This window comes from Numida meleagris, chromosome 4 (genome assembly GCF_002078875.1).
Source record: "Numida meleagris isolate 19003 breed g44 Domestic line chromosome 4, NumMel1.0, whole genome shotgun sequence".
Taxonomy (NCBI): Eukaryota; Metazoa; Chordata; class Aves; order Galliformes; family Numididae; genus Numida; species Numida meleagris.
The window spans coordinates 55,036,676-55,061,535 of record NC_034412.1 but is presented as its reverse complement, the minus strand read 5'-3'; the positions used below and the strand labels follow the sequence as shown (position 1 = coordinate 55,061,535).

General features: G+C 46.0%; 1 protein-coding gene across 7 annotated transcripts in view; it reads left to right on the top strand.

The window, feature by feature from the left end:
- Positions 1 to 23,320, top strand: part of SHROOM3 (shroom family member 3) — a 139,858-nt gene extending 116,538 nt beyond the window's left edge. For 6 of the 7 annotated variants that reach the window (XM_021394614.1, XM_021394616.1, XM_021394618.1 and 3 more), the window contains 8 exons: positions 2,750 to 2,881; positions 4,823 to 8,006; positions 10,530 to 10,606; positions 14,082 to 14,996; positions 16,050 to 16,568; positions 17,332 to 17,482; positions 21,429 to 21,701; positions 22,325 to 23,320. In XM_021394614.1, coding sequence (XP_021250289.1) covers positions 2,750 to 2,881; positions 4,823 to 8,006; positions 10,530 to 10,606; positions 14,082 to 14,996; positions 16,050 to 16,568; positions 17,332 to 17,482; positions 21,429 to 21,701; positions 22,325 to 22,684 — 5,611 coding nt within the window. In that variant the 3' untranslated portion in view covers positions 22,685 to 23,320. The remainder of the gene's footprint in view (positions 1 to 2,749; positions 2,882 to 4,822; positions 8,007 to 10,529; positions 10,607 to 14,081; positions 14,997 to 16,049; positions 16,569 to 17,331; positions 17,483 to 21,428; positions 21,702 to 22,324) is intronic. The other variant, XM_021394615.1, reaches the window with a different exon arrangement.

Here is a 24,860-nt window from a genome sequence, read left to right as displayed (position 1 = left end):
TGTTTTGTATGGGTTCAGTTTGTAGCTATGGGGAAAAGATAAACCAATCTTTCTGTTGCACTGTGAAGAAAGCTTCTGATAGCCATTCTTTAGGTGCTGATTAATTTATAGTTAGTGCCAAGGAATCTCTATAAATTTTGCCATTTCATTATTATTTTGCATACAAAGCATAAAAATAATTTTCTACAGAGATTACGGGGAGAACGCAGTTGTTAATAAAAGAGAGCTACAGACCTGTTCATAGTAAAGGGCCTCAGAAATGTCACCGTGGGCCTTGCAGCCAAGACTGCATCAAGCAGACTGTGTTCCAGAAGACTGCTAATGTGTGAAAATGCTGTGATGAGTACAGCAAGAAGAAGCACCCAGTTAACAGTAGCTGGGCACAATTAAAGACTTTATTGCCTGCTTTGGCAGGAGGGTTGGACTAGATGATCTCTAGAGGTCCCTTCCAGCCCCTACAATTCTGTGATTCTGTGGTTTCCCTTCAGTTTCCCAGTTTAGAGTGTGAATTTGGCAGTATCTGATATGTAATCAATGTTAGAGCTGCAGCGTTGCATTGAGGTCCGCTGACTTCTCTGGGTACCTTTGCTCCAACTCATTTGTTAGAATGCCAGCCCGAGCTGGCTGACCACTTACCTGATCATGGGAGGTATCTGGGAGGACCTTGTTGCATTATCTGAACAGGAGAACTTCTTAGTAGTACAACTGTTCAAATGCTTCCGCAAGTATGGTACAGTTACAGACCTTGAGGAACTGAGGTAACGGGTAAGGAGGTGGGATGGTTTATTATTATTGTTCCATTTTGAAATCCTGCAGCCTCCTGGTTTCATTGTAGGCTATACTAAATTTGTAGCAGTTAAAGGTCTATTAATTTACCTTTACTCAAGTCAGGAATTAGCTGCTGCATTTGCAAGGTTTATCACTCAGCCAGTTTGTCTGGGTTGAATCAGGATCTGACACTTCCCCAAAGCGGTTCTGTCCCACTTGCCAGTTTAATCTTGACACTGCTTTTAATTGTTTCCTGACAGTGGTGCTCTGCAGTAGTGTGAGCGTAACCAGAAGCTGTTGCAAAATCAGCAGATAAACCATGCCCAACTCTCTGCAGCTCTGTAATGGGAGATGGCTGTTTTGTAGACGCTGTTGTATTACACTCCAGCTGCAGTCCTTTTCCCTCCTTGGGCAGTAATACTTACAAACTTAAGCTTAACGATGTACAGTGCAGCAAGGTGCTATTTTCAGGTGTTACAGCAGGCTGCAGGCAGGGACTTCCTGGTATTCCCTGACACCCACATGCAGGAGAGGCCGTGCCTTCCTTTCCATCCTCTGCGCTCTGCATCAGGAGTCTCTCGACTGATTCAGAGGGGACTGGTCTGAGCCCTCAGTCTCTGCCATTGGGTGCATGTGTGCATGCAGACCCTCTGTGTCTCTGTCCTGCCTCCTGCTCGGGGATCACCTGTGTGTCTGCAACATGAGATGGAGATCATGTGTACCGCAGCGCTTCCCCTCTCTGCTTAAGCTCGGTTAGGATTTGGTTACTCTTAATCCACGTTTCCAGGATCAGGTAGGTGTGGAAACAATGCAAGGTTATCCCGCGCTGAGCTGGTACGGCATGTCTTCGGACTTACATTCACAGCTTCGCTCTCCACGTGTTGTATTGTTACAAGGATATTGGCCCAAAGGGTTTAAAATATCTGCGGCTCAGGGGATTGGCTGTGCAGCTTCTTGCAGCTTTTTACTGATCAAATCGAGGGCTAATGTGCTTTGCTTGTGATCATCCAGTATGCTTTCCCAAGCAACAGATTAATGCTGGGGGCTCATACTGCTCCGAAGTACAAAGAGAGTCTTTAAATCTCTGCAACGGAGAAGGCAAGAATGAACAAATATTACAATTATTTGTAATAAACAGAACAATAAACAAAATTGTAATAAAAACAACTTTCCGTCCTGCAGTGTTTGTCTTCATTGTTTCTGTGGGCAAGGAGCATAACAAGAGAGCTCTTTTTTAAACACATCTATACATGGAATGGTAAAATGGTGCTTGGTTCAGCTTGCCCCCTGTAAACCTCCACTGCAGCTCTTCTTCAGATAGTCCTGTCACAACAAATGTCTAAAGGAAAAAATGTCTCTTGTTTTGTTCTTCTCCTAAGTGATGATGAGAGAGTAATTTGCCCTTCTGAAATCTGCATGGAAAACCTCCTGGTGAAGTGGTTCTGCATCTCAGTTTCTGCTAACATTTTTCTATGGAGCAGAACAACAGCCATAAGCAAATTAATTTCTGCCAGTACAGTCTGACCCCAACAACTGGCTTTTACCTTGGCCATTTTCTTGTATCTTTTCAGTGCTAGGAGTCCTCGTTTGGTGTCTGTTTTATGTCTACAGAGGACATTTTAATCTGTTTACTAATTTATTCAGGACATGCTGCACCATGAAAATTTCAGTGAGACAAAGGCTTTGAAGATGTGTCGTGTCCTTCTCGTGGGTTCATGCTGTGTAGGTGTAGGTGAGGTTGTCCTGCAGGCCGTTGCATTTGCATCTTCAACGATACGCAGCTCCAATACTGCCCCTGGACCCAGAGGCTGGGGCAAAGGAGAATGTGTGTGGCATGTTTGGGGATTCTTGATCGTTGGTGAGACAGAAGTGAGTGTTTCAAATGTTTCTTCTTCTTCAAATGTCAGAGTTTCTTCACATTCACCTTCCTTGAAAGAGCTGGTCTGTGGTTGACGTGCAAAATCCTTCTGCTTTTACCTAGGCGGAGTGAAACTCCAGGCCGACCTCACTCCTGGCATTCAACCAAACTTTCAGAGAACCAGCCCGATCCCAGCATGATGCAAATATCTCAGGGTATGCTTGGCACCCCTTGGCTTCAGTCCTACCACTCCAGGTAAGCGCTACACAGCTGTGGTTGTGTGCTGCATAGGCAGAGGCACAAAGCCACCAGCGTTTTTTTTTAGCTTTCATGTCTTTACATACCATCCATAGGCATGGAAATCAGGATTCCAAACTAGTGTGCTTCTAAACCCCAAATAGTGTGCCATTGTTTCCAACCTCACACCTACTTCAGGGAGGCTCTGGCTCATGCCCAAGGATCTGCCTTGATGGTGCTGACTACAAGGTCAGGGTCTAGATCTAGAGCACAGGAATGAAGGAAGGGAACAAAATTTTGGTGGCAAAATATTACAAGTTGCCTTCATACAGCTGGTGGGATTACAAACAGACAGGGTTAGGATTGGAGTTAGGAGGGCTTCGCTTCCTCTTTGGTTACCCAGATGAAGTGGCTGTGTATTTCTCAATTAAGTGCTCTCTGAGGTGATAACCATCTATGCAATTAATTGCTTAAAAAATTCCCCTTCTCAACAAGAAGAGAGCCCACCACCAGTACATTAAGGTGGCCATCTCTGGGTCCAGATACTGGAGCTGGAGTCCTGCTCTGCATCCCATAGCTTGCCCCCATGGAGAAAGGCAGCACAGTTGTTTCCCCAGCAGAAGAAAAGAAATCCAAAAATAAAACTAACCAGTAAGGAAAATGAACATTTTTCCCTGGCAAAGCAGAAGGGTTTCAGGAGCAGGAAATTCTCCTTATAGCCACTGGGAATTAAACATAATCTCTTTTACAGATAGGACCAAGCCTTGGCAGAGGGGTGGGAAGGGAAAACTTGGCATTAAAAAAAGTGAGGGCATTGTTACAGAAAAAAAATGTATGTTCTCCCTGGCCTGAAACACAGATCATCCTGTAGCATGTTCATTTCCCACCTGGGGCCTTTGCTTCCCAGCTGCAGCTCCTGCAGAGCCTTTGGCAGCACGACTGTGTCTCCTGGGAGCTTGGAGAGGAGTACGGGGAACATCTAGCGGCCAGCTGGCCATGGCTGCACAGGGCATTGCCAGGGAGATATTTTTTTTCTTGACTAACGTAGTGGTACATTTAAATGAGTAAACCAGCTTTATCCTTGGTCTTGCAAGATCTATTTCTGCCTGTCTCTGTGTTCCTCTGCATCTCTGCAGAGCTGCTGCATCTTATTCTAGCCAGGGGGATCTCCACACATGTTTGTGATATCCCCATGTGAGGTGTAGAGGAACTGTGGCCAGCACAAGGAGCTCCTTTCCAGCTGATAGGAAGCTCTCTGAATATCTTCATTTGAACACATCTCTGGAGGCCATGAGACCTCTGCCAATACACGTGTCTCAGAGCAGGTGCCAAGGTGCACTCAAACTTGTAGAGCTACATGTGAGGAGACTGGGATGGCTTCCTGGGCTGTTCTCAAACTTAATGTCATTGCACCCGCAACTTGCCTCCATGCACAGACACATGCATCTCTTCTCTATCTTGTCAGCTTAGTTTTCTTTCGCAGCAAACAAACTATCCTTGAGACAGCTGAATTTCCAGGAAGCCTGCCAGGGCATAGCCCTCATCTCCATAAAAAGGAATGCAATGGGAAAAAAAGGAAAAGATTAGATTCTCCCCAGAACGCCTCATATGCTCCTCTCCTCCTCCTTGGTGGCGTCGGCACTCATTCAGCTTTTCAAGTGCTTTGGATAGGTTTGATGGGTGGAGTTGATCCTCCCTGGCTCCAGAGATGCTCTCTCTCTCTGTCTGTGTTTCTCTCCTCCCACCCCTTGGTGGTAAATAAGAGCCATGTGTTGCAATGTCAAGCAGTTCCTTTTAGTGAACTGAGATGACTGCAAACAGGGGATGGAGCAAGGCCCAAATATGGGTTTTCATCTGCATGTCTCAAAGCTAAACATCTTGCTTCTGAGCTCACTTAAAAGTTGTTGTGCCTCTTCTCTGCTAACAGTGCGTTCTTACTTTTCTCTCGCTCTTCCTCAGCTCCTCCACCAGCGATCTCTCTGGTTATGAGCACGGCTATCTGAGGAGAAGCCCTGACCAGTACAGTTCCCAGGGCAGCATGGAAAGCTTGGACCACTCCTCCCCTGGCTACCATCCTTGTCACCTGTCCCCAGCCAAATCCACCAACAGCATTGACCAGCTCTCCCACCTGCACAGCAAGAGAGATTCAGCCTACAGCTCCTTCTCCACCAACTCCAGCATTCCTGAGTACGCCGCTTCGCCATTCAGCAAAGAGCACTCCTGCTCCACAGACAGCATGCACTCCCGTGGCAGCCTGCCGGAGGGCATGAGGCAAGCTGACATCAGGTATGTCAAGACAGTCTACGATGCCCAGAGGAGAATTTCTGAGGAGTACGAGGTGAAGTCCTCTGCTTTGCTTCCAAGCAGTGAGGCCCGGGCCTCGCTGGATGGCCGTGGCCATGGCAGGCTCCACAACTTCAGCCGGAACAACACAGCTCCCTCCTGGGTGCAGCCAGGCCAAGGCTGCTCAGACAACGAGAGCAAGCCCCACAAAGGACCTCCCTTGCCTCCCACTCGCAGCGACAGCTACGCAGCCATCAGGCATCACGAGAGACCCAGCTCATGTTCTGGCCTTGATCAGAACAAGCCTAGCCGAAGCCAGCTGAAAGGGTCCTGGTCTCCTCTTGTCAGCCCCCTCTCCCAAGGCCCTCTGCTGAAGACCCACTTTGGGGAAGGGCAGCTGCACACAGTGGTGGAGAAGAGCCCAGAGAGCAGCCCTACAGTGAAGCCCAAACAGAGCTATTCCCAGCCAGGGCAGCCCCTGCTGCCTACCGGGGTCTACCCAGTACCTTCTCCAGAGCCACACTACGCCCAGGTGCCCCAGCCTTCTGCAAGCAATAATGGGACTCTTTTTCCAGCTCTGGCCAAAGAAAGTGGCTACTCTCCATCTCTTCCAGTCTCATATGACAAAGGTGCAGCCAGCAGCACCCTGGGCTTTGATGAGAATGGAAACCAAAGTACTACAAACAGATCGGCCATCTTCTATGAGCCCCCAGATGCTGAGAGAAAGCATGATGCCACAGCAAAACTTGTCCAGCAAAAACCTCCTAACACAGCAGGTCCAGGAAGCATGTCAAGGAAGGAGGAGCTGTTACCCTCTTACAAGGTTGCACACAGCAACCGAGACACTGTGAGTCCTGCACAGGCCTCTAAACACAGCTTTCAAGCCGGTGAGAGAAAAAACCCCTACCAACCCAGAGAGGACTGGGAGGCTGAATCCCAAGCAGACAAAAATGGCAACATGCAGATGAATGAGAGAGATGCTGCCGTTCACCTCCAATGGGGTCACAACAAATCCAGGCAGTATAGCTTCTCTTCCTTGCAGAACATCCCTGAGAGCTCCAGGAGGCAAAGCAGCTCTGAGCCATATGAGGGTTATTCCAGCGCCAAGCAGTCCTACTTGAACAACAGCAGCAAAGAGGAGAGGGATCACAGGGGACAGTGGAGCGATGCAGACCCACAGGCCTTTGTGAGGCAGGACGAGGGCAAGAGCATGGCCCCATTCCATGCTGTTGAGCCAAAATATGAGGAGACCCCTTTGCAGCACCCAAAGACCTCTGATCTTGGGAGGAGCCGGCTCAGCTCTAGCAGCACCCAAGGTGTTCTCTATGGCAAATCAGACCCCAGCAAGTCCCGCTGCTCTGTGCTAGAGAAGGTCAGCAAGTTTGAGCAGCGAGAGCAAAGCACTCACCGGCCCCAGAGTGCTGGTATTCCCAGCTTTGGCCAGCACTATGGGCTCAGCAAGGTGAGCCAGCCCTCCAGCACCAAAAGCTCTCCAAACAGCCCGGAGGACACGCGGAGCAAACTCGGCTCCCAGCTGCCCAGTGAGATGAGCAGGGTCTCCACCCCCTCCGTCAGGAATGGGAAGTTGGAAGAGGCCGACTGGCGCTGCGTAGAGCTGCAGATGGCAGCTTCAGTGAAGCAGGCAAGATGCAATGAGTACTATGGCCCGTGTCCTGAAAGTGAGGTGCAAATAAGGGTGGCTCAGCTGCCAAGGAGCAAAAGCACATTGCAGCTGGGAGGGGAGCCTGAGAAGGAAGTCCTGTGGAAGGAAAACATCCAGGATGCCCATGGGTCACAGCTGGACACACCATTCAACAGGGCCTACAGGAACAGCATTAAAGACGCGCAGTCCCGGGTGCTGAGGGCCACCTCCTTCCGGCGCATCAGCCCTCCATTTGCAAATATGCCCAAGAGGACGATCCAGAGGCCTGCCTCAGCCCATGTGGGCATGAGGAGCATGGCTGCGTCTCCCCACACCCCAAAGGAGAGACACAGCGTCACGCCAACGGACAACAGCCTCTCTGCCCTGGAATACTCCAGGACACCGCACATCTTGCGCATTGGGGGCCGGAAGCGGCTGACAGCAGAACAGAAGAAGCGGTCTTACTCAGAACCAGAGAAGATGAACGAGGTGGGCATCTCTGATGGGGAGCCGTCACCTTTCTCCTTCCAGAAGAAAGGCCTCCATTTTGTCTTCCCAGAGAACACAGTGGCTGATAGGCGTAAGATCTTTGAAAGGGATGGCAAAGCTTCTTCCACGGTTAGCCTCTCTAAGCCAGAGCTCAAGCAACTCCAGCAGAATGCCCTCGCCGACTACATTGAGCGCAAAACGGGCAAGCGGCCATCCTCACAGGACATTGGGCTGCTCAGGGAGCGATCCCACAGCTCCTACCTGCAAGCAGGTGGCCAGGACAGCCAGAGCCTTTCCTCTGCCTCCAGCATGAATTCTCTCCAGGATCAGAACCTCTTCCGCCGGAGAGAGTCCATTGAGCGGATAGCCAGGACAGGGCGGGTATCTTCCACCCTTCCTCCCGGGCTGACAGGCTGCTTTGATGGGAGTGGGGATGAGCAGAAGAAAGGACACCGGGACAGCTCGATCATGAGCAGATCGAAAACAGACAGGTGTCGGGATTACAGAGCCAAAATGGAGCTCACCAAAGGCACGCAGACAGACCCTCTGCGCCCGCAGGGCCAACCTTGCTATGGGAAGAAGGAGCGGAGCTTTGAAGCACCCAGGAAATCTGGGAAATCGGTGTCTGTGGAAGACTTGCTTGATAGATATGACAATCAGCAAAGGAATGCGTGTGTCCCTGTGCACGTACGTTCCAGATCGTCCCCCACAGCAGATAAAAAACACCAGGTATGTGGAAATTGGATTGTGCGTTCAGGAAAGCTGGGAAATGGGGGATGTCAGGCAACAGACTGATGCTTAGTCCTGGCAATAACTCCATTGGTTACTGAAAGGTTAAATGCACGCTGAGGTACGGACCATTTATTCCTTTTACACTAGGATGCTGTTTTAAGTGCTTGCTGCTGAGGTATTGCTTCTGTTCTGCTTTCTTACTGCTGGGGCTCCTTCAGGAGTTTCAGAGATGCAGGGATTTCACTGCATCTGCTGATAACATGCTTGTGTGCTTCCTGTCCCTGGCAGATCATCTGAGGCATCATGCGCTTACCTGCCAGCATTAATGGGAAAGCACTGGGATGTTTCTGGTGGGGTGTACTCCATGCTGCTGCTGGTGTTTATCCTTAGCCCACTTCCCTAGTGCAAAGCAGAGGATCTTAAAGGCTGCTTGAAATTTCCCCAGCTCCTGCTGTGTCTGACAGTGCTGGGAAATGCTCAGCACAGGCACTGCTAAGTAACCGCTAAGTTTTGCCTCAAGCCCTGAAGGGAAACATTGCGGAGAAAATTTAGTGGGGACCCAGTCTCCAGGCTTGGTGGTGGAACACAGCACTGATGTCATGAACAGGGAATTTGACTGACTCCACTGACAGTAAATAGTGGAAAGAGGCTAACTTCTTAAAGAACAACTGCCCAGGCTGAAATCTCTGCAGACCTATTTAGGTAACTGCAGCTGCTCGAGCCGCTGTGATCTACAGCAGCGGTGGGTCTGCTTCCCTGTCCCTGTCTTCACACCAGGCTCTGTTCATCACAGAGGGAGGAAGCAACCTGAGTGTGAAGGCAGGCTTCTTGTTGCAAATAGTCTGAGTGTTTGGGCAGGCCTGCATGTTTAAAGGGCATCTGAGACCCAGGACCCCTCCTGCTATTCAAATATTTACTGCTGGCCCAGAAAGATGACAAAGGTGCAGCGAAGGGGTACTGAGTCGAGTAATGTAAAAAGGGCTATGGGGAGAGTACTCTGGGCAGGGGAAGGAGTCATCCTCCCAGACCCCTTGGCGTTACATTCTATAAACCCTCCCTCCACAGACCTCAGATCCCAATGGCCAGTTCACGTTTAACCAGCCTGCTGTCTCACATGGGAGACACACAGGGAAGTTCTTGAAATCCTTAATGTTGGTGGCTCATTTTTAATCTTGTGTACATTCAGCAGCCAAACCAGAGTTCTGCCTGGTGGAAGCCAGCTCAAGAAACATGGTGAACAGTGGTGCAGAGCTGCTTCCAGCATCTTCCAGCATCTTCTTTCAAGTCCAGAAAGAGGGTAGAGCCCTTGCTGCTGTTTTCCAGGGTGCTTTGGCTGTATCCACTTCTGGAGTGAGGATTTAGTCTCAGAGGCAACGAGGCTCTGGTGAAAATCCTGTTCTTAATTCCTAATTCAGGAAAGCATGTTTGACTTCAAACATATACAGCAAACTTGAAGTGTCTGTTTGAAAGTATATTTGAGTGCTCTCTTAACTCAGTTGGTTTCTGAACCATCTCCAAAACAACAGTAAAAAAAAAAGTGAGGGACAAAACCAAAACAACAGGGTGGTTGGGGTTTTTTGGGATCTTTTGTGGTTTTTGTGGGAAATGTTTGTTTCCAGTTTAGCATCAGACTTTTCTGCTTCACCATATCTTTTTCAGGGCCTTCTGTACAGTGTATAATATTCCTTTCAGGCTACATATAAATCACATTGCAATGTCACTGTAGGAATTTGTTTAGAGATATAAGGAAATAGATAGCCATATGGAATTATTAGCACTCGGTCTTCAGAGCAGATTCTCAGCCTTCCTTCCCTTCTGCTTTTTAAATCTGTCTCAGCCTGCATATCTCCCAGCTCTCCAGCTCCTAAATTAGGACCTGCTCTTACCCTTACCCTGCAGCAACACTGGCCAAAAAACCAAACAAGGGTGGGTGTGGGAAAGGGGGCAATGAGTTGCTCTGTGCTGAAGAGGTCATGTGGGAGAGAATACCAACCTCTTCAAAAGCAGGCGTAACATTTGCTTTCGTGTCTCATAATAGTCTGGTGTCTTATGGCATAGAGAGTCAGATTCACAAAGCTATTTCAACTCTGAAATTTCCCTGGTTGTAGATTAGATGCCTAAAGAAGAGTTGGGTCCAGCACTTCATTTTCCAAAAAAAATGAGTACAGAACTTTGTGATGTTTTTCAGCACATCTGCTTGTGCTGGAGCTCCCAACCTCTGTGTTACTCAGCATCTCTCTGCAGCATTTTCATCCTGTTTTGGCACTGGGTTTGGGCACAGTTTGTTCACTGTCCAACTCCTCTGGTTAAGGCTGTTTTAATGATACCTCAGCTTCTTGCTTGCATATTTAAGCATCATTGAGCACCCAGCTCCCACTGATATATTTGGGCATGTTTTCAGAGGAGGCAGGGCCTAGCTGAGAGTACTGTGTTGTACATGCTGTGTTTTCTTAGTAGGGACTATCAGCGTTTTGTTGCTTTCTTTCATTTGTTGCTGATAGTGCTGTCTTTGCACTCCAGGACCTGCTGAGAAGAGAAAGCAGTGAATTTGGTGCCATGGTGAGAGATCCTTTCTATGTGATCAGTGCAGGAGCCAGGTAGGTATATGTTATTGTCCCCTTTATCACTTCAGGATCAACTCTTGTTACCCGGCTGCTAGCAGCAGTTGTGATGTGCTGTCTGTGTCAATGGGTGGCTAGGGACAGGCCAGAGAAAGTCTGTGTGGATGCAGTTATGAGCATGCCCTGCCCAGTGGAGTTAGAAGGAGTAAGTTGTCATTAGCATTTTTTTCCTACTGCAGACATTGACTCTAAATTCTTTCTCCACGATCATGTTGTCTTGGAGCGTGTTTCTGCAGCAACAGACAAATCATGCACCTTCCAAATGTGTTTGATCTACTGTTAGAAATTATCAGAACTGAAGGACTCCAAAGGAAAAAATACCATGATGTCCTTCTCTGTCTGGCTTTCTCCAGTCCTGGGTGCTTCCTCCCCAGAAGCGAGTTCATTTGTGTGGACTATAACAGGCAGATCTCATTTATCTGGGAGCTTTGCATTTAGGCTGCTTTATTTTGTGTAGGCAGGATATTTTGCTCAGCAATAGGAGAGAGACAAATGCTTTTAAAAATAGAAAGGTGTAATCATAAAACTCATAATATTAGGACTTATGTAACTATCCGTTTAGCAATAGATTGTTTTGAAGCTAACTAGGACAGAAGTTGATCTTGCTGTATTTACATTTAAATAATAAATAGATGCTTGCCCTAAGCTCTGAGCGCCCAAACAGCTAACTCATATTACAGTAAAAACCATCAAGAGAGACCAAAATAATTACTCACAAAGGAGCTCTGTTTCTCTTAGAAACTTGCAGTAAATGTTGTCCCACTCTGTTGTCCCACTGGGATTTAACACTGCTGTCTCCAAAGGTTTCACTCTGCAGCTCTGGGTAAGGGAGTTACTGCTGGAAGTAGCGGCAGGCTCCTCGTCTAGCTGGATCTCACTTCTGTCTGGCTGGCAAATTTTTTCTTCCTAAGAAAACATAAATATTGTTTTAAAGGAACTCGTTCTGCCTTCAGGCTTGTCCTTTTATGACTGCTTAAAATGCAACCTTTCTCTTAAATTCAGAATAATTTTTTCTTTTTTTTTTTCCCTGAGAGAACATCACAGCTCTTTTAGTTCATCTTGCCTCCCCATACGTTCTAGAGCTGGCATTTCATTGTTCTTCCCAGAAACTGGTTTCTGCTTTTTTTTTTTTTTTAATCCAACCTATTTTCTGTATAATGAGATGGATTGCCCAGACTGAAAACAAGCTTATTGTGGCACAGAATATAGGATTCTCATTTTAATGCTTCATTGTACAAACATTATTGGTATTAACCCAACAGTTTTATGAAGTTTCTGCTCTGTTGGCATCTTGCATGTTCTGCAAGCACATTTCATCTGGGAGATGTGAGGTTGCTTTCCCTTCTTGATCAGAATTGGTTGAGAGAAGACAAGAAAAAGCCCTTGGCTCTGAGGATGCAGGTTCCTGCCACAAAGGCTGCAAAGCACTCCCCATTAAGCCTTTGCTATTGAGTGATGTTTTTTTACATTGCTGATTGAACTAAGTAAGAGTGGGCAGGATTTTTGAAAGCAAGAGGGTTCTGATACTGTGTTCCTGAAGCTGGAAGAAGTTTTGCATTTAAGTCTCAGTGGGAACAACATATGAATCCTCTGCAAAGTTATATGGATGAGTAAACCAGGTCCTTAGCCATATTCCAGTGATTCACAGAAGGACCTCCACTAGCAGGATAACACTGAACCTTCTCCTACTCTGGTGTGAGTATATCACAGTCTGGGTAATACGGGATTACTGCAACATCTTTAATCCATCTCTTAAGAGATGCAAATCTTTGTCCTGTGATGGTCAGCCCCAAATAGCTATTTTCTAGCCAGTCCTCTCACGTATAACCATCACCATCCTATCTCTACTTGCAGCATACTGCATGTACAAGCCCTTCCAGAGAGACAGTACCAGGCACTAGGAATTACACTTCTAGATTCCCTTGGAACGCAACTGTTTAATGTGATGAAGTGGAGATGGGACCATCTGTACTGTCTCTCTTGATCGAGGAGGAAAATTATCAAATGGTCAGCTTACACAAGTGAGCATTTGGTCTTGTCACACATGCTACATGACTTACGCTCTGTGCTCCTGAGCTGCTCTGCAGGTGTCATGCAATAGCTGGCTCATAAGCACTGCTGGGAATGATTGTTGTTCCACCAGTTTTAGAACCCACAGTTGCCTCCACAGTAGGAAAGATCTTTAAATTAGAGAATTACCATCTGGTGTTTCTGACAAATACTGAGCATCTGAAAAGAATACACATTGCTACTGTCCAGGAACCACAGACAATACCAAGCAATTCCTGTCTGGGAAGTTTCCCCACCCCCAGGCAAAGGCTGCCAAATTCTATTCTCAGTTAAACCAGAATGAAGCCAAAACAACCCATGTCTTTGTCAGAGTTGTTCTTAATTTGTACCAGCATGCCTGGGAGCAAATTTGGGCCCCAAGTCTCAAACATCATGGGCTAGAAGTGTAAGACTGCTTGAACAATGTGTCTCGAGAACAGAAAATGTATTGGCAGTACAGCTTTATTGTATTGTATTGTTTTATGGTATGGCCTCATGTTTTTAGGCCATCTTCTCTTGCTTCTTCTAGTGCTATTATTACAGCTCCTTTTGTTTTCCAGCTAAATAACCGTACCAAGCAAGTAGGTTTTATTACATATTCTGAGCTGGATCCTTGCTTCAGAGGCTAGACACCATTTCTTAAGCTCATATGAGAACCTTTTAAAAGATAAGGAAAGAATAATTTAATCTTCTGAGTTTGCAGCCATAACATGTGCTTGAAGTATGTTGGGTTTTTTTGTTTTTTTTTGTAACAACTGCGAACATTTAAGAGGAACTCTTACCTAATGGGATCCCAAGGTGGTAAGAGCTTTTAAAACTTTTCTCTGCAGGCAAAGTAGTGCATTTTTACCTCACTTTTTTTTCATAAAAACAGCTGAATCATAACAGTGGCACTTCCCAAAGGGAGCAGATAATGGGATAGGTTTTTTTTGTCCCACAAAGTGGAAATTGTTAAACTTAACAGCAATTGAGAATGGACTCTGATGGCAGACCATTTCAGATAGTCTTCCTTACTGCAGTCACTACCTGTGCCATCTGTAATAAACAGAATCCAAAAGAGTCTTAAGGGAAGCCAGGCAATCAGATTTCCTCAAGATTTTTTTCTGCTGACTTTTTTGCTGTGACACTCGCTATGTGTGTGCACAGATCTGTGTGGTCTAGCACACATTGAAAATGATGGGAGATGGTGAATGGGAGTGGATCTGGCTTAGTGTCCCTAGAATTAGTAGACTGCATTTACCTCTGCTTTCACTATCACGACTGCACCTCACATGGATTAGCGGGCACTGACTCAGGCCTCCAGAATGGTTGCCTAATTTGATCTCTAAGGAGGTGTACAGTAGGTTTTCCTGCTCCTTGGTTAATTGCTAATCTTTAAGTGGTCTATCTCTTGTTTTTGTAGGTCTTTCAGCAAGAAAGAAAGAAGCCACTCAGAAAAAATGACATTTACAAGTTATTATCCCCATCCACACCACATCAGTGAGATTGGCACTGGGTCCTCCACACTGACTGAGAACCATAAGGTCTCAGAACTTTCCAGACAAGATAGCAGGAGTTCTGCATTTGTTCCATCTCCAACAGAGGGAAGGAGTCACTATCCTGAGCAAAAGCAAGGCTTTAAATCCACGTTCGTTAGCGTTATTCCTTCTGCATCTGGCCAGTCCTCCCCTAGTACACCCACCCAGACTCCCTCAGACTTCGAGGCTGCAGGTGATGGCCAGGCTCTGAGACAGCTCCATGCCAAACAAGATGCTTTTCCTCCAGGGGGCAGCAGTACTACTCAGGCACAGTCTTTGGATGCTGTTCAGGATAGATCCCTCGAGGCTCCTGCTGAGGAGATTGTGAGCAGAAGGAAAGCAGGGCTGCTGCAGAGATCCCTCCCACCCAGAGTGATGTGGGCTCACTCAGTCAAAGACAACAGCTTGCTACATGCTGTGGTGCCTCCTCCAGCAAATGGGCCAAAGTTCTCCCAGAGGTGGCAGTCCCTTCCAACACAGAGCAGCGCTTCCTCTGACCCAGAGACTCCTTCTCCCCAGACGACAACTCACCTCCGGATCTCAGAGTCATGCCTGCAGCTCACGCCTCCACCACTGCTGCAGGATGATGAAGACGATGAGGTGTTCATCATGCCTTCCCAGCCTGCTGTCACTGCTCCGGCCTTCTCACCCCCACCGCTGCCCCATCCTCTTCCCGAGCTGAGCTCTTGCACTTCTGCAAATGGCACGGAGGAATTCCCACCTCCTCCCCCACCAACTGCACTTGAGGAATATGGGGCAGCTGGAGACAAATCCACCAGGCTCACAGAGGACAAAGTGAGGTAAGGGAGAGCTGTCACACAGCATCTCGGGCACTGTAGGGCCATATACAGTAAGATATGTGGGGCTCCAGCCAAATGTGACTGACCTCCACAGCTCTGCGTTCCTCAACAACCCACCCACAGCTGCTAGCTGAGTGTGAAGCTTTACAGGGGATTGCACAGATTATAAGGGGAGAGGGACAGACAGACAGACTCGCTGCCACTAGGCTTTGCTGGCTGCCAAGAGCATTGTTAAATGATATGGACAGGACAAGGCACAAAGCAAGAAGGCTAAAAGTTTTGTGGTCCATCAGCAGATACACTGACAGGTGTGTAGTGGGCAAGGCAAAGAGGGTTATAAGTGAGAAAATATCCCGGTCTCATTCTCCCTGTAGTTACTGTATGGATTTCAGTGGGGTCTGCTCACAATCCAGCATGAAGAGTAAGAATAGTTGCTTACTCTTTCCAGTTACTGTTTTCTGAGAGAACAGTATGAAAATTCATGTTTTTCCAAGCTGTTAGACTTCCCAGAATATACTTTATATCTGGCACAAAACAATCCTGTTATGAAACGGTGACCATATGCCAAGAAGTGACAGCACTAATATGTCACAGTAACACTGTATAGTTAATTTTTCCCGAAGGATAGGGCTTAGGCCTAGGTGCCCAGCTGATTTAACTCAGCACAACTTCCCTTACTCCCAAGGAGGGAAGAGGGAGTCCTCCTTCATGGAAGAATCTGGCTAGGGCTTTCTTAACATGAAAAGGCCAAATAAAGTGTGGACTGCTCAGGCTGGCATTCCCAAGTGGTGAGACTCAGTGTCCCCAGCCCATGGGCAGAAAACAAACTGACTGTCACTCACTGGTGCTGTCTATGGTAGAATGACAAAATGGCAGCATCCAGTTTGAGGGAATGGAATACTTATGGTGCCAGTAGCTTCACAGTGTGGGCAAAGTAAGAGACAGAAGTGTGTGTGAGAAGGAAAGCTTACTTATCTTAGGCCTTCATCATCTGTTCACAAAGATCCTGTGTGGTAAGTTTGTCTTTATCTCACAGAATTTTTCTGTCCATAGCAGCTTCAAAAGCTTTTCCAAAGCCCTGGCCAAGAGGGAGATAACAGGGTTGGGCACGAATATCAGTGAAAATAATTGGTCCTTCTCACCGTCTTTATCAAAGAGGACTAATTCTTCACCTGCTGTGGATAAGCAGCACCGATCAGCTACTTCTTCTGAAGGGCCTCAAAGCTCTAACGGAGATCCCACAACTCAACCCGAGGGCAACCACAGAGAACCAGCGGTTATCACCAGAGAGTCAGAGAATGGCAATCCAGACTCTGGGACACTCAACACGTCCCCTCCAGTGAAGACCAAGAAAAAAAGCCCAGAGGATATTAAGTCAGAGGCTTTAGCAAAAGAGATTGTCCATAAAGACAAGTCTCTGGCTGATATCCTGGATCCTGACTCCAAAATGAAGACAACCATGGACTTAATGGAAGGGCTTTTCCCCAGTGGAACCAGCTTGCTGAAGGAGAACAACATGAAAAGGAAGATGACGCAGAAGAAAGCTAGCAGAACAGTAGCAGAAGATAACACGTAAGCACTGTTCATTGTGGTTGTGGGTTAACATTGCAGCAGAACTTGCTGCTTCTTTGCTTTCAGGGATGAGCTTGTGCAGAATTTTTCCTAATCATTGTAGATGGACAATAGCAGAGGGTGAGTTTCTCTGGTCCCAGGAGCAAGGACTGGCAGGGCATTTCTGAATGACCTTTCTCATCAGTTCTTCTGTAGCTGGGCTGACTTCTCCAGGATGCGTAGAAAACCATGCTGAACTTGGTAATGGGGCAGGAAATGAACCATATCAAGTACAAGCGTAAAAACAGGACCAAAGCAGTGGTGGGCAAAAAGATAATGAGGAGCCTAGTTTGGAAAGGAGTGATGGGGGGGGTGCCTTATTGCATCCAGATGCAAAGGTCAGCCCAAGTCCTGCAGTGTGGCTGTTCAAAGAAACAGATTCCCAAATGATAGCTGGAGAACCGCACAGAAATAAGTTGTAATGCATGATGCCGGTTAAAATGATCAGTCTAAGCATCACCAGCTGAGCTGTGCTGATCTATCTACAGCAAAGATCTGGCCCTGTTCAGAGCTGTTAGCCAGTCAGTATTTAAACAAAGTAGCTGTGCTGTTCTGCCCAGGAGAGAGGGATGAAAGCAGCTGACATGCACCCTCTGATGGTGAGAATCAGCCATTTCCTTTGAGGTTAATAACACCAAGAGGGTGGAGTTCTGGAAGAGTGTGGATCTAGGCACGGGAAAAAGTCAAGCTCATACTGAACTCCTTTTTCTTCACTGTGGTGTAGGAAAGAAGAAAAGGAAGCTTCTGTAACCCTGGTCACCTGCCCTGCTTATTATAATGTTTCAGCACCCAAAGCAGAACTACTGAATAAAATCAAAGACTTGCCAGAAGAAGCAGGGGAGGAGGAGGACCTGCTGGACATCAACGAGAAGAAGGTAAATTCAAAGCACACACCACCACTTCCTGGTTACATTCATGAAATAATAATAAACCCTAAAGTAAAGTGCATTTCTATTTGAATTCAGCATTTGGTTGATACAGCCCCAAGGTGCATGGGAGCTGGATGCATATAGGCTGCTTGTGAAGCTTCGTTAGGGTGATCCAGAGAGCAAAGCAGGCTAATCTGACTGCACATTTGAGTACAAATCATGCACAACTCCGAAGATAGCCTGTGTTGTGCCAAAGGGTGAGTGTATAGGTTGTAAGAGGCAGCCACTATCCCACAGCAAGACAGGAAAAGGAAGAAGTGGAGTGACTTGAGCAAGGACATCTTGGCTTAGAAATAGGAATGTAGTCCAGCCAGTTACTGCGCTGTCTTGGTGGATGAGGTTTCACCCTATGGTTTTCTTCCTGACAGTTTTACCCATTTTACCCGTTGTCTGCACATGCCACCTCCAGAAAAACGTTGATTACTCCTTTTCTCCACACCTTATTGTTTCATTGATGTCCAGGAAACTGTGTGCTCCTCAGCAATTCAGTCACTGACTTGGGCAGGGAGGGGGAGAGCAGGGCAAGGGAGCAGGAAACATTTTTCTCTTGTACTGCTGCTGCATTTCACTGTCCCCTGAGCTTCTTGCTGTAGGTTTGGATACTCTATCTTCTAGGGCTTTTGCAGGGCCCTCTAATTTGCCCCTGTGGTTGTCTCCTGTCAGTTACCTGCTAATTACATATATGTTGTGAAGCTCACGAATTCCAAGGAGCCACATACAGGTACTTGCATGTCTGTGTCTCTCTTTACACACCTCCTACCTTCACGTCAAAAGCATCCAGGCCTGCCTGTAAACTTAAAACATCAGATGTTGCTGTGGACAAAGTAACACAGCTCATAGTTCATGCTGTTTGTACAAAGAGCAGAGATTAAACAAACTGAAGGATAAAAGTATTTATGCAATTTCATGCTGTAAACATAGTTCTTAATTCTTCGTGCACTGAAATCAGGAATGGATTTACAGAAAGGGGCCCAAATCTGGTCTGTCAGACTGTGGGGAATTCATGTGTCTCTAGGACTGCTTCACATTTTCCCTCTGGATCCTCACTCCTATGCCAAGTGTAAAAGAGCAGAAGATGTGAGACTGGGTGTAGTTTGGGAGTATGCAATTTATCCTGCAGCTCTGACATGGAGAAGTTACCTCTCTTCTTGGCATTGCTTTACCATTTCTTTTCTTACATTTTTCTGATAAGCAAAAGTCGCTCACTCCCAGGCTTTAATACAGGGACAGCCAGAATGAGACCTTCATCTAACACAAGAGCAGCGAGTGAGGAGATCAGCCCTAGTTTGTGGAGTGTTTGAGATGCAGGTAGGACCTTACTGAGTCTTTAGGGAACTGTGCTCTAAGATACACTTGCTGTGCCTGCCACCAATACAAATACCCGTGTTTTTACAGAGATTTAGTATTATGATGGTGCATATGTCACCAATCAAAAGCACCTGACAAAGGCCTTTGTCTGCTGCTTTGTTTATCTGGCCCAAGCCCTTGGTTGTAGAGCACACAACTTCAAAGGTAATCACAGCCTGCTATGCTTCTAGTACACAATCAACTCAACTGACTTCAAACCCAGCTGCCTGCTCATACCAACCTGAAAGATAAGAGGTAGTGAAGCACAAGGAGGGTGCTGCTCCAAGGGGTCACTGGGGATGCTGCAAGCATCTGACAGGCTTACAGTGAGATGTGTGCCTGCCACTGGAAGACAAGTCTCAAAGATGGCATTTGCATGGAAAAATAGAAATAGATGGGAGTGATTAGACCCAGGCAGTGAGATCCCTCTGGCATGTTTGTTCCTGTTCTGTATGACATATCATTTGCATAGGCATTATCTGAGAAGGCAGCTAGTCTGAAAGGTCATTTCGGTAAACTAAGCTCATCTCCTTTGTAAATATGCAAAGAAACTGTGTTGGTTGGTGTTTGGGGTTGTAGGAGAGTCACTGATTAATGAACACAAAGTAGTCCCTATCCAGCTCCCAGGCCTTCAGAACAAAGGTACATCACTCCTAACAGGCCTGTGGCCTACTGTTAGCAAGGGCTGGAGAGCAGGCCTGCACCTTGTGCAAAGTTTCTGCAGCAGGGAGGAGTGACTGCCAGCTCTGAGCAGTTTAGGCCTCCTGAAAACCTGCCAAGGTTAATGCCAGACTTTGTGTCCAGCCTACAGAACCTTGCAATAGGGTTTTCTTCCCTCCCATTGTGGTTGTTGAAATTGGCTCCATCCTTCTGCTCCTCAGGAGCTCTTAATCTAGTAGTCAGTTGGTAAGGATCTTAGATCTTTCCTTTGGGAATGACACTGGCATCATAGGCAAAGGGGAAGGCAAGTTGGTTCTACCCCTGGACGCTACCTGTCATACTAAGGAGAGAATCCAGATAAAGGAATTTCAGCTATCCCTTATCCCAGCAGGTGGGATCTCTCCCATTGAATGCTCCACTAAGAAATGGCGTGAGTTACCAATCATTCCAGCATAGACCTGGAACCTGAGGTTTGTTCTAAGAGAATATGTTACATGTTATTAAGCTTTTACATATATGAGGAAGTTGCTAGTGGACTGTAGTGCAGCCAGAAAACCACAAGCTCCAGAAGATGCACGCAGTGTACCATCTAGTGGCGTCTGCCTCAACAGTACTGTTTGCTTCTCTGCTGCAAAAGCAGCCACTAGCCTGACCTGGATTTAAAGATACTCTTTCCTTTGAAATACAACACCTTTCTATTTGAAATTACCAGCAGTTTTGATGGAAAGAAGGCTGTGTTAGTAAATTTCAAGAAAATACTTTCAGACAACCTTGTGATTTGCTTCTGTTTCATCCTGCAACGTTAGTACGCTGAGTAGATTAGCATACATAGAATGGTACTTCATCAGTGCATAAACTGAAGAAACTAAGCATAACCCATCCCTTCCATCAGGAGCTTTTCCTACTCTGTAGACAGTCACTACGAACTGAATAGAAGCAAGCACTGCAAGCCCCAGGCCAGAGACTTCTGCTTTTGTGTATCTTTCTCCTTAATCCTAACAGAAGTTACCGTCTCCAGCACGCCTGCAGCACTGCTGTTTCTAGAGCAGCTGAACCCTGGGAGCCTCCTTTTCTTCAGCAGTGAAACAGTTGCCTGCACTGTTACAAAATGTGTGTGTGCTTTGTATTTCATTGATCAGCCACTAAGTACATTTAGAGCATCTTTGGTACAAATGCTCTTCTGGTGCATCTCAATGTAAGGCAGAGTCTGCACAGCCAGTGCAGAGTACTGATGGTATCTCCTTGGTCAGGGCTGAATTTAAGGCTTGCACCTCAACACTGAGGCAGCCAAGTAAGGAGCAGTCAGCACTTTCAGGGTACCATAAGAGGGGGAAAAATCCTTCTTTATTGCTAAGCTATGTAACTACAACTGCCAGCTCAGTTTCCTGTCATGTCAGTAATAGCAATACTTAAATTTGGGTTTTTTTTCTGCCAGTTTTGTACAATTCTGGGTCATACAACATGTAATATCGCAAGAAACTTCAGGCTGGGGCAGGGAGCTAGAAGATGCAGGATATGTGATTGGTGCTCTTTTCATCCAGAGGCTTAAAAGAACATTTTGAAGGAAGGTACATACAATTTCAGATATGTGTAGCTGGATCCGAGAATATGGCACACCAAATTGGATGTCTCTTTTGAAGATGTTCACTGATGATAGAACAAATATATCTTCATGTAATCTTATCAGGTTATCAGATTCAGATTATTACCTAGATATGGAGATTCAGAGTTTTCTCTGTTCCCTTCTTAATGTCATCTTTATCAGCTACTGCTGACCTGACCCTGCTCCTCATGAACTGTAACCATATCCTCTTGTTGTCGTTATCCAAATGAGCAGTGTGATCATGATAATGACCAACGTGGCAATGTGTTTCCCTTCTGACAGGCTGAGCTCATCGGGAGCTTGACTCACAAACTGGAAATCCTGAAGGAAGCTAAGGAAGGCTTACTTGCAGACATCAAAATGAATAATGCTCTCGGAGAGGAGGTGGAGCTGTTGATCAGCGAGCTATGCAAACCAAACGAGTTTGACAAATACAAGATGTTCATCGGCGATTTGGATAAGGTGGTGAACCTCTTGCTTTCTCTCTCAGGACGCCTGGCCCGGGTAGAGAATGTTCTCAGTAGCCTAGGGGAAAATGCCAACAGTGAAGAACGGGTACGTATCTGCACAACTGTAGCCTCTTGGCCTTTCTTTGCTGTAACAGTCAAAAGATCCTGCTTCTATAAGCTAAGACATCAAAGGCAGGTGCCTCACTGATTCTGTATGAGCCATAGCAAACATGGTTCTAGCCCTAGGAATCTTGGTTCAGGTTTGTACAAGTGTCTCAGATCCTGCGGCTTTTATCTCCAAACAGTGTCTGTGTTTGGCACAGCATGTCTGTGACCAGCATGTGGAAGAAAGGCTGCATGGTATTTTATATTGTAGAGCAACCCACTGCCTTTTACTTCAGGTGATGCCACATTTTAGCATTCTTTGGATGGCTGTAAGAGACAGAGCCACATTTTCCTGATAGTCACTGCTTTTGAGCAAGTTCTACTGACTTTCTTGGGGTCCTTTCTACCCCACACTGATCAGAGCATTCACATTCCCGTTTAGTGGGATTCAAATTTGGCCCACAATGAGGAATTCATCCTTCTTCCACAGGCTTCTGGCTGTTTGTCTGGGAACTCAGCAGGCATCCTGCCTCCTCAAGTGGCAAATTTGGTGTCGGGGCAGAAGAGGGGGGATCATTGAGTTTGGTGCTGCTAATACTGAAGTGCTCTCTCTGGTATGTACAGAGCTCTCTGAATGAGAAGAGGAAACTGCTGGCTGGCCAGCATGAAGATGCCCGGGAATTGAAGGAAAACCTTGACCGTCGAGAACGGGTGGTTTTGGAGATCCTGGGCAACTACCTCTCTGAGGAACAGCTTCAGGACTACCAGCACTTTGTAAAGATGAAGTCCGCGCTCCTCATAGAGCAGCGGGAGCTAGATGACAAAATCAAACTAGGTCAGGAGCAGCTCAAGTGCCTGATGGAAAGCCTCCCCACAGACTTCACACCCAGGGATGCAACAGCAGCAGCTGCCCTAGCTGCAGCACTTGCTACCTCTGCTGGCGTCAATGGTAAAACACTTCCAGCAGTCTCATCCTCACTCTAACCTTTCCCACGTGGACCTGGGGCAAAGTCTTCCTGCTTGAGTCTATTTAATCCAAGTACTGTGCAGATGGTTCTCTACAGTGACAATGAACCGAGACAGGTTTAAAACAAAATTTCAGTGAAGAAAACAAATAGCAGTAATGAGGGTTTTATTTTCCTTTCCTTCCACCACTGCTTCCTGGAAACTTAAATCACTCTGGAGGGAACTAAACTGAATTGTGTCTCCTCCTGACAGAGCTGAGGAAGAGTCTCATGAGAATTAAACATGTTACTTTTAATAAAAAAAATCACATCCTCTCTTTCCTGCTTTTCCTGCCTACCTGGCACCTCATTAAATAATGAAGGATCTAAAAGAATGAAGCCTTAAAAATAAAACCAACCCATTCTACTGAACATTATTGATATTTATATTTTTTAAAGAACAAGGCGATGTGTAAGTTTTTGTACATACTCTAATCAGTTACTTGATTCTACTTTGTTCTATATGTAGAAAAGACGTTTAATTTTGTATTTTGTGAAAACTTTAACAAAAAGAGGGAACCCCAAAGATAGTGATGCGTTAGCCTGGAACATCTCTTTGCGGCTTTGTTGTTGTTGTTTTTTTAATATAATAAAAGGCTACCAGAAGAAGCTTCAACCTGTTTCAACACACACTGAAGATAACTAACTAGTCAGTGTCCATATGAGGGACATCTTGGCCAGAAAAATACAATCTTTCCTCCTCAGTACCTTGTGATCCAGTGATTCTCAAGTTTAAATATGCTTTTTTGAGAACTTGTATCTCAGGAGTTAGCATTAAGTAATGAATCCTGCTCTGTATTCACTGTGGAGGTTTGAGGGGGAGTCTGTCTTTGTTCTAACTAATCAAACTCATCATCTGTGTTACTGTTGCAGCTTGAATGCACTTTTGTGAGATGTGAGAGGGATGTCTAATGACATTATTTATAGGCCTGTTTTTGTGAAGGGATGATGTACACTGGGATTATTTTCACACAGTAGTATCTCATTTGTCTGAATCCATTTCATTAGAAATTAACTTACAAGCCACAAGAAGCATTAACTTGAAATCGTACTGAAAGGACTACTGGATTATTTCCTAGTCAGTCCAGCCTAGAATAACTAAATTTGCCTGACTGTACTTTATCAATTTACCAACTGCTGAAGGATTGCTGCCAGTTTGCAGTCAGCAAAGCAAATTGGAGCAGACTCTCTTTTTCTGTATGTTTCCGTCCTCACTAGTGAGCTGTGTTGCCATTTAAATGATGTGGCTAGGAGCTGCCTGAAAAGATCGCCACTGCAACTGATGAGTCAGACTCAGGTTGTCTCTTTTCTAAGCTTGCAGAGATTTCCAGCTGCAGTAGGGATTCAAGCATCTCTTTTCTCCAGGGGATTGCACTATTCATCTTGCCACCAGGAGCAGAGCAGAAATTTTAGTTGTGTAGCTTTTACGTCCATTCATTATGAATGTCAGCTCCAGCATGTGACTGAAAATTACAACATTCATTGCTTTCAGTGCCAGTTTTAAAGCTCCATTTGTATTTTTGAATAGCTTATGTAGCTCTACCACAGGCAGCTTGGCAGGCTGAAAAATTTACCTATGCCTTCCTGTCATACGAAGCATCAATTCTCCAATACCGAAAATAAAATCTACCTGATATTTTAATGCTTTGTGAAGCAGTAAGCCAGATACCTGCAATGACAGCAAACGTATCCTTTTCACTAATGAGCTTAGATACTATTCAGGCTTATACAGCATTTTATAAGAACCCTAAGCAGGGGAACTGATTTTTATACCTTAATAGCTGAATCAAAAAATCAGAAGTATTTTGGGAGTACTCAAAGATGATTCTTTGTTTGAGAGGATTTCAGGGAAACATGGGAGCTGTTTCCAGCCAAACAAAGTATTTAATTTGTTCTTTAAAAAAAAAAAGAAAGAAAGAAAACCCTCCACAATACCTTTAATTTAGTGTATTTGAAAATTGTGTTCATTTAAATTTTTTAAAGCCACTCTTTCATCTTGCACTTACCAAAATCAGTCAGAAAGACTGGCAAATCTGACAGGCTTTTGTGAATAGTCTGGGACCAGTCAACAGGGCCTTTTCTATGTGGCATGTTCTTTCCTGAGAAAGAAAGCCCTGCAGCCTTCCGTCAGGTCAGGAAGAGCCTCCCAGCTAAGC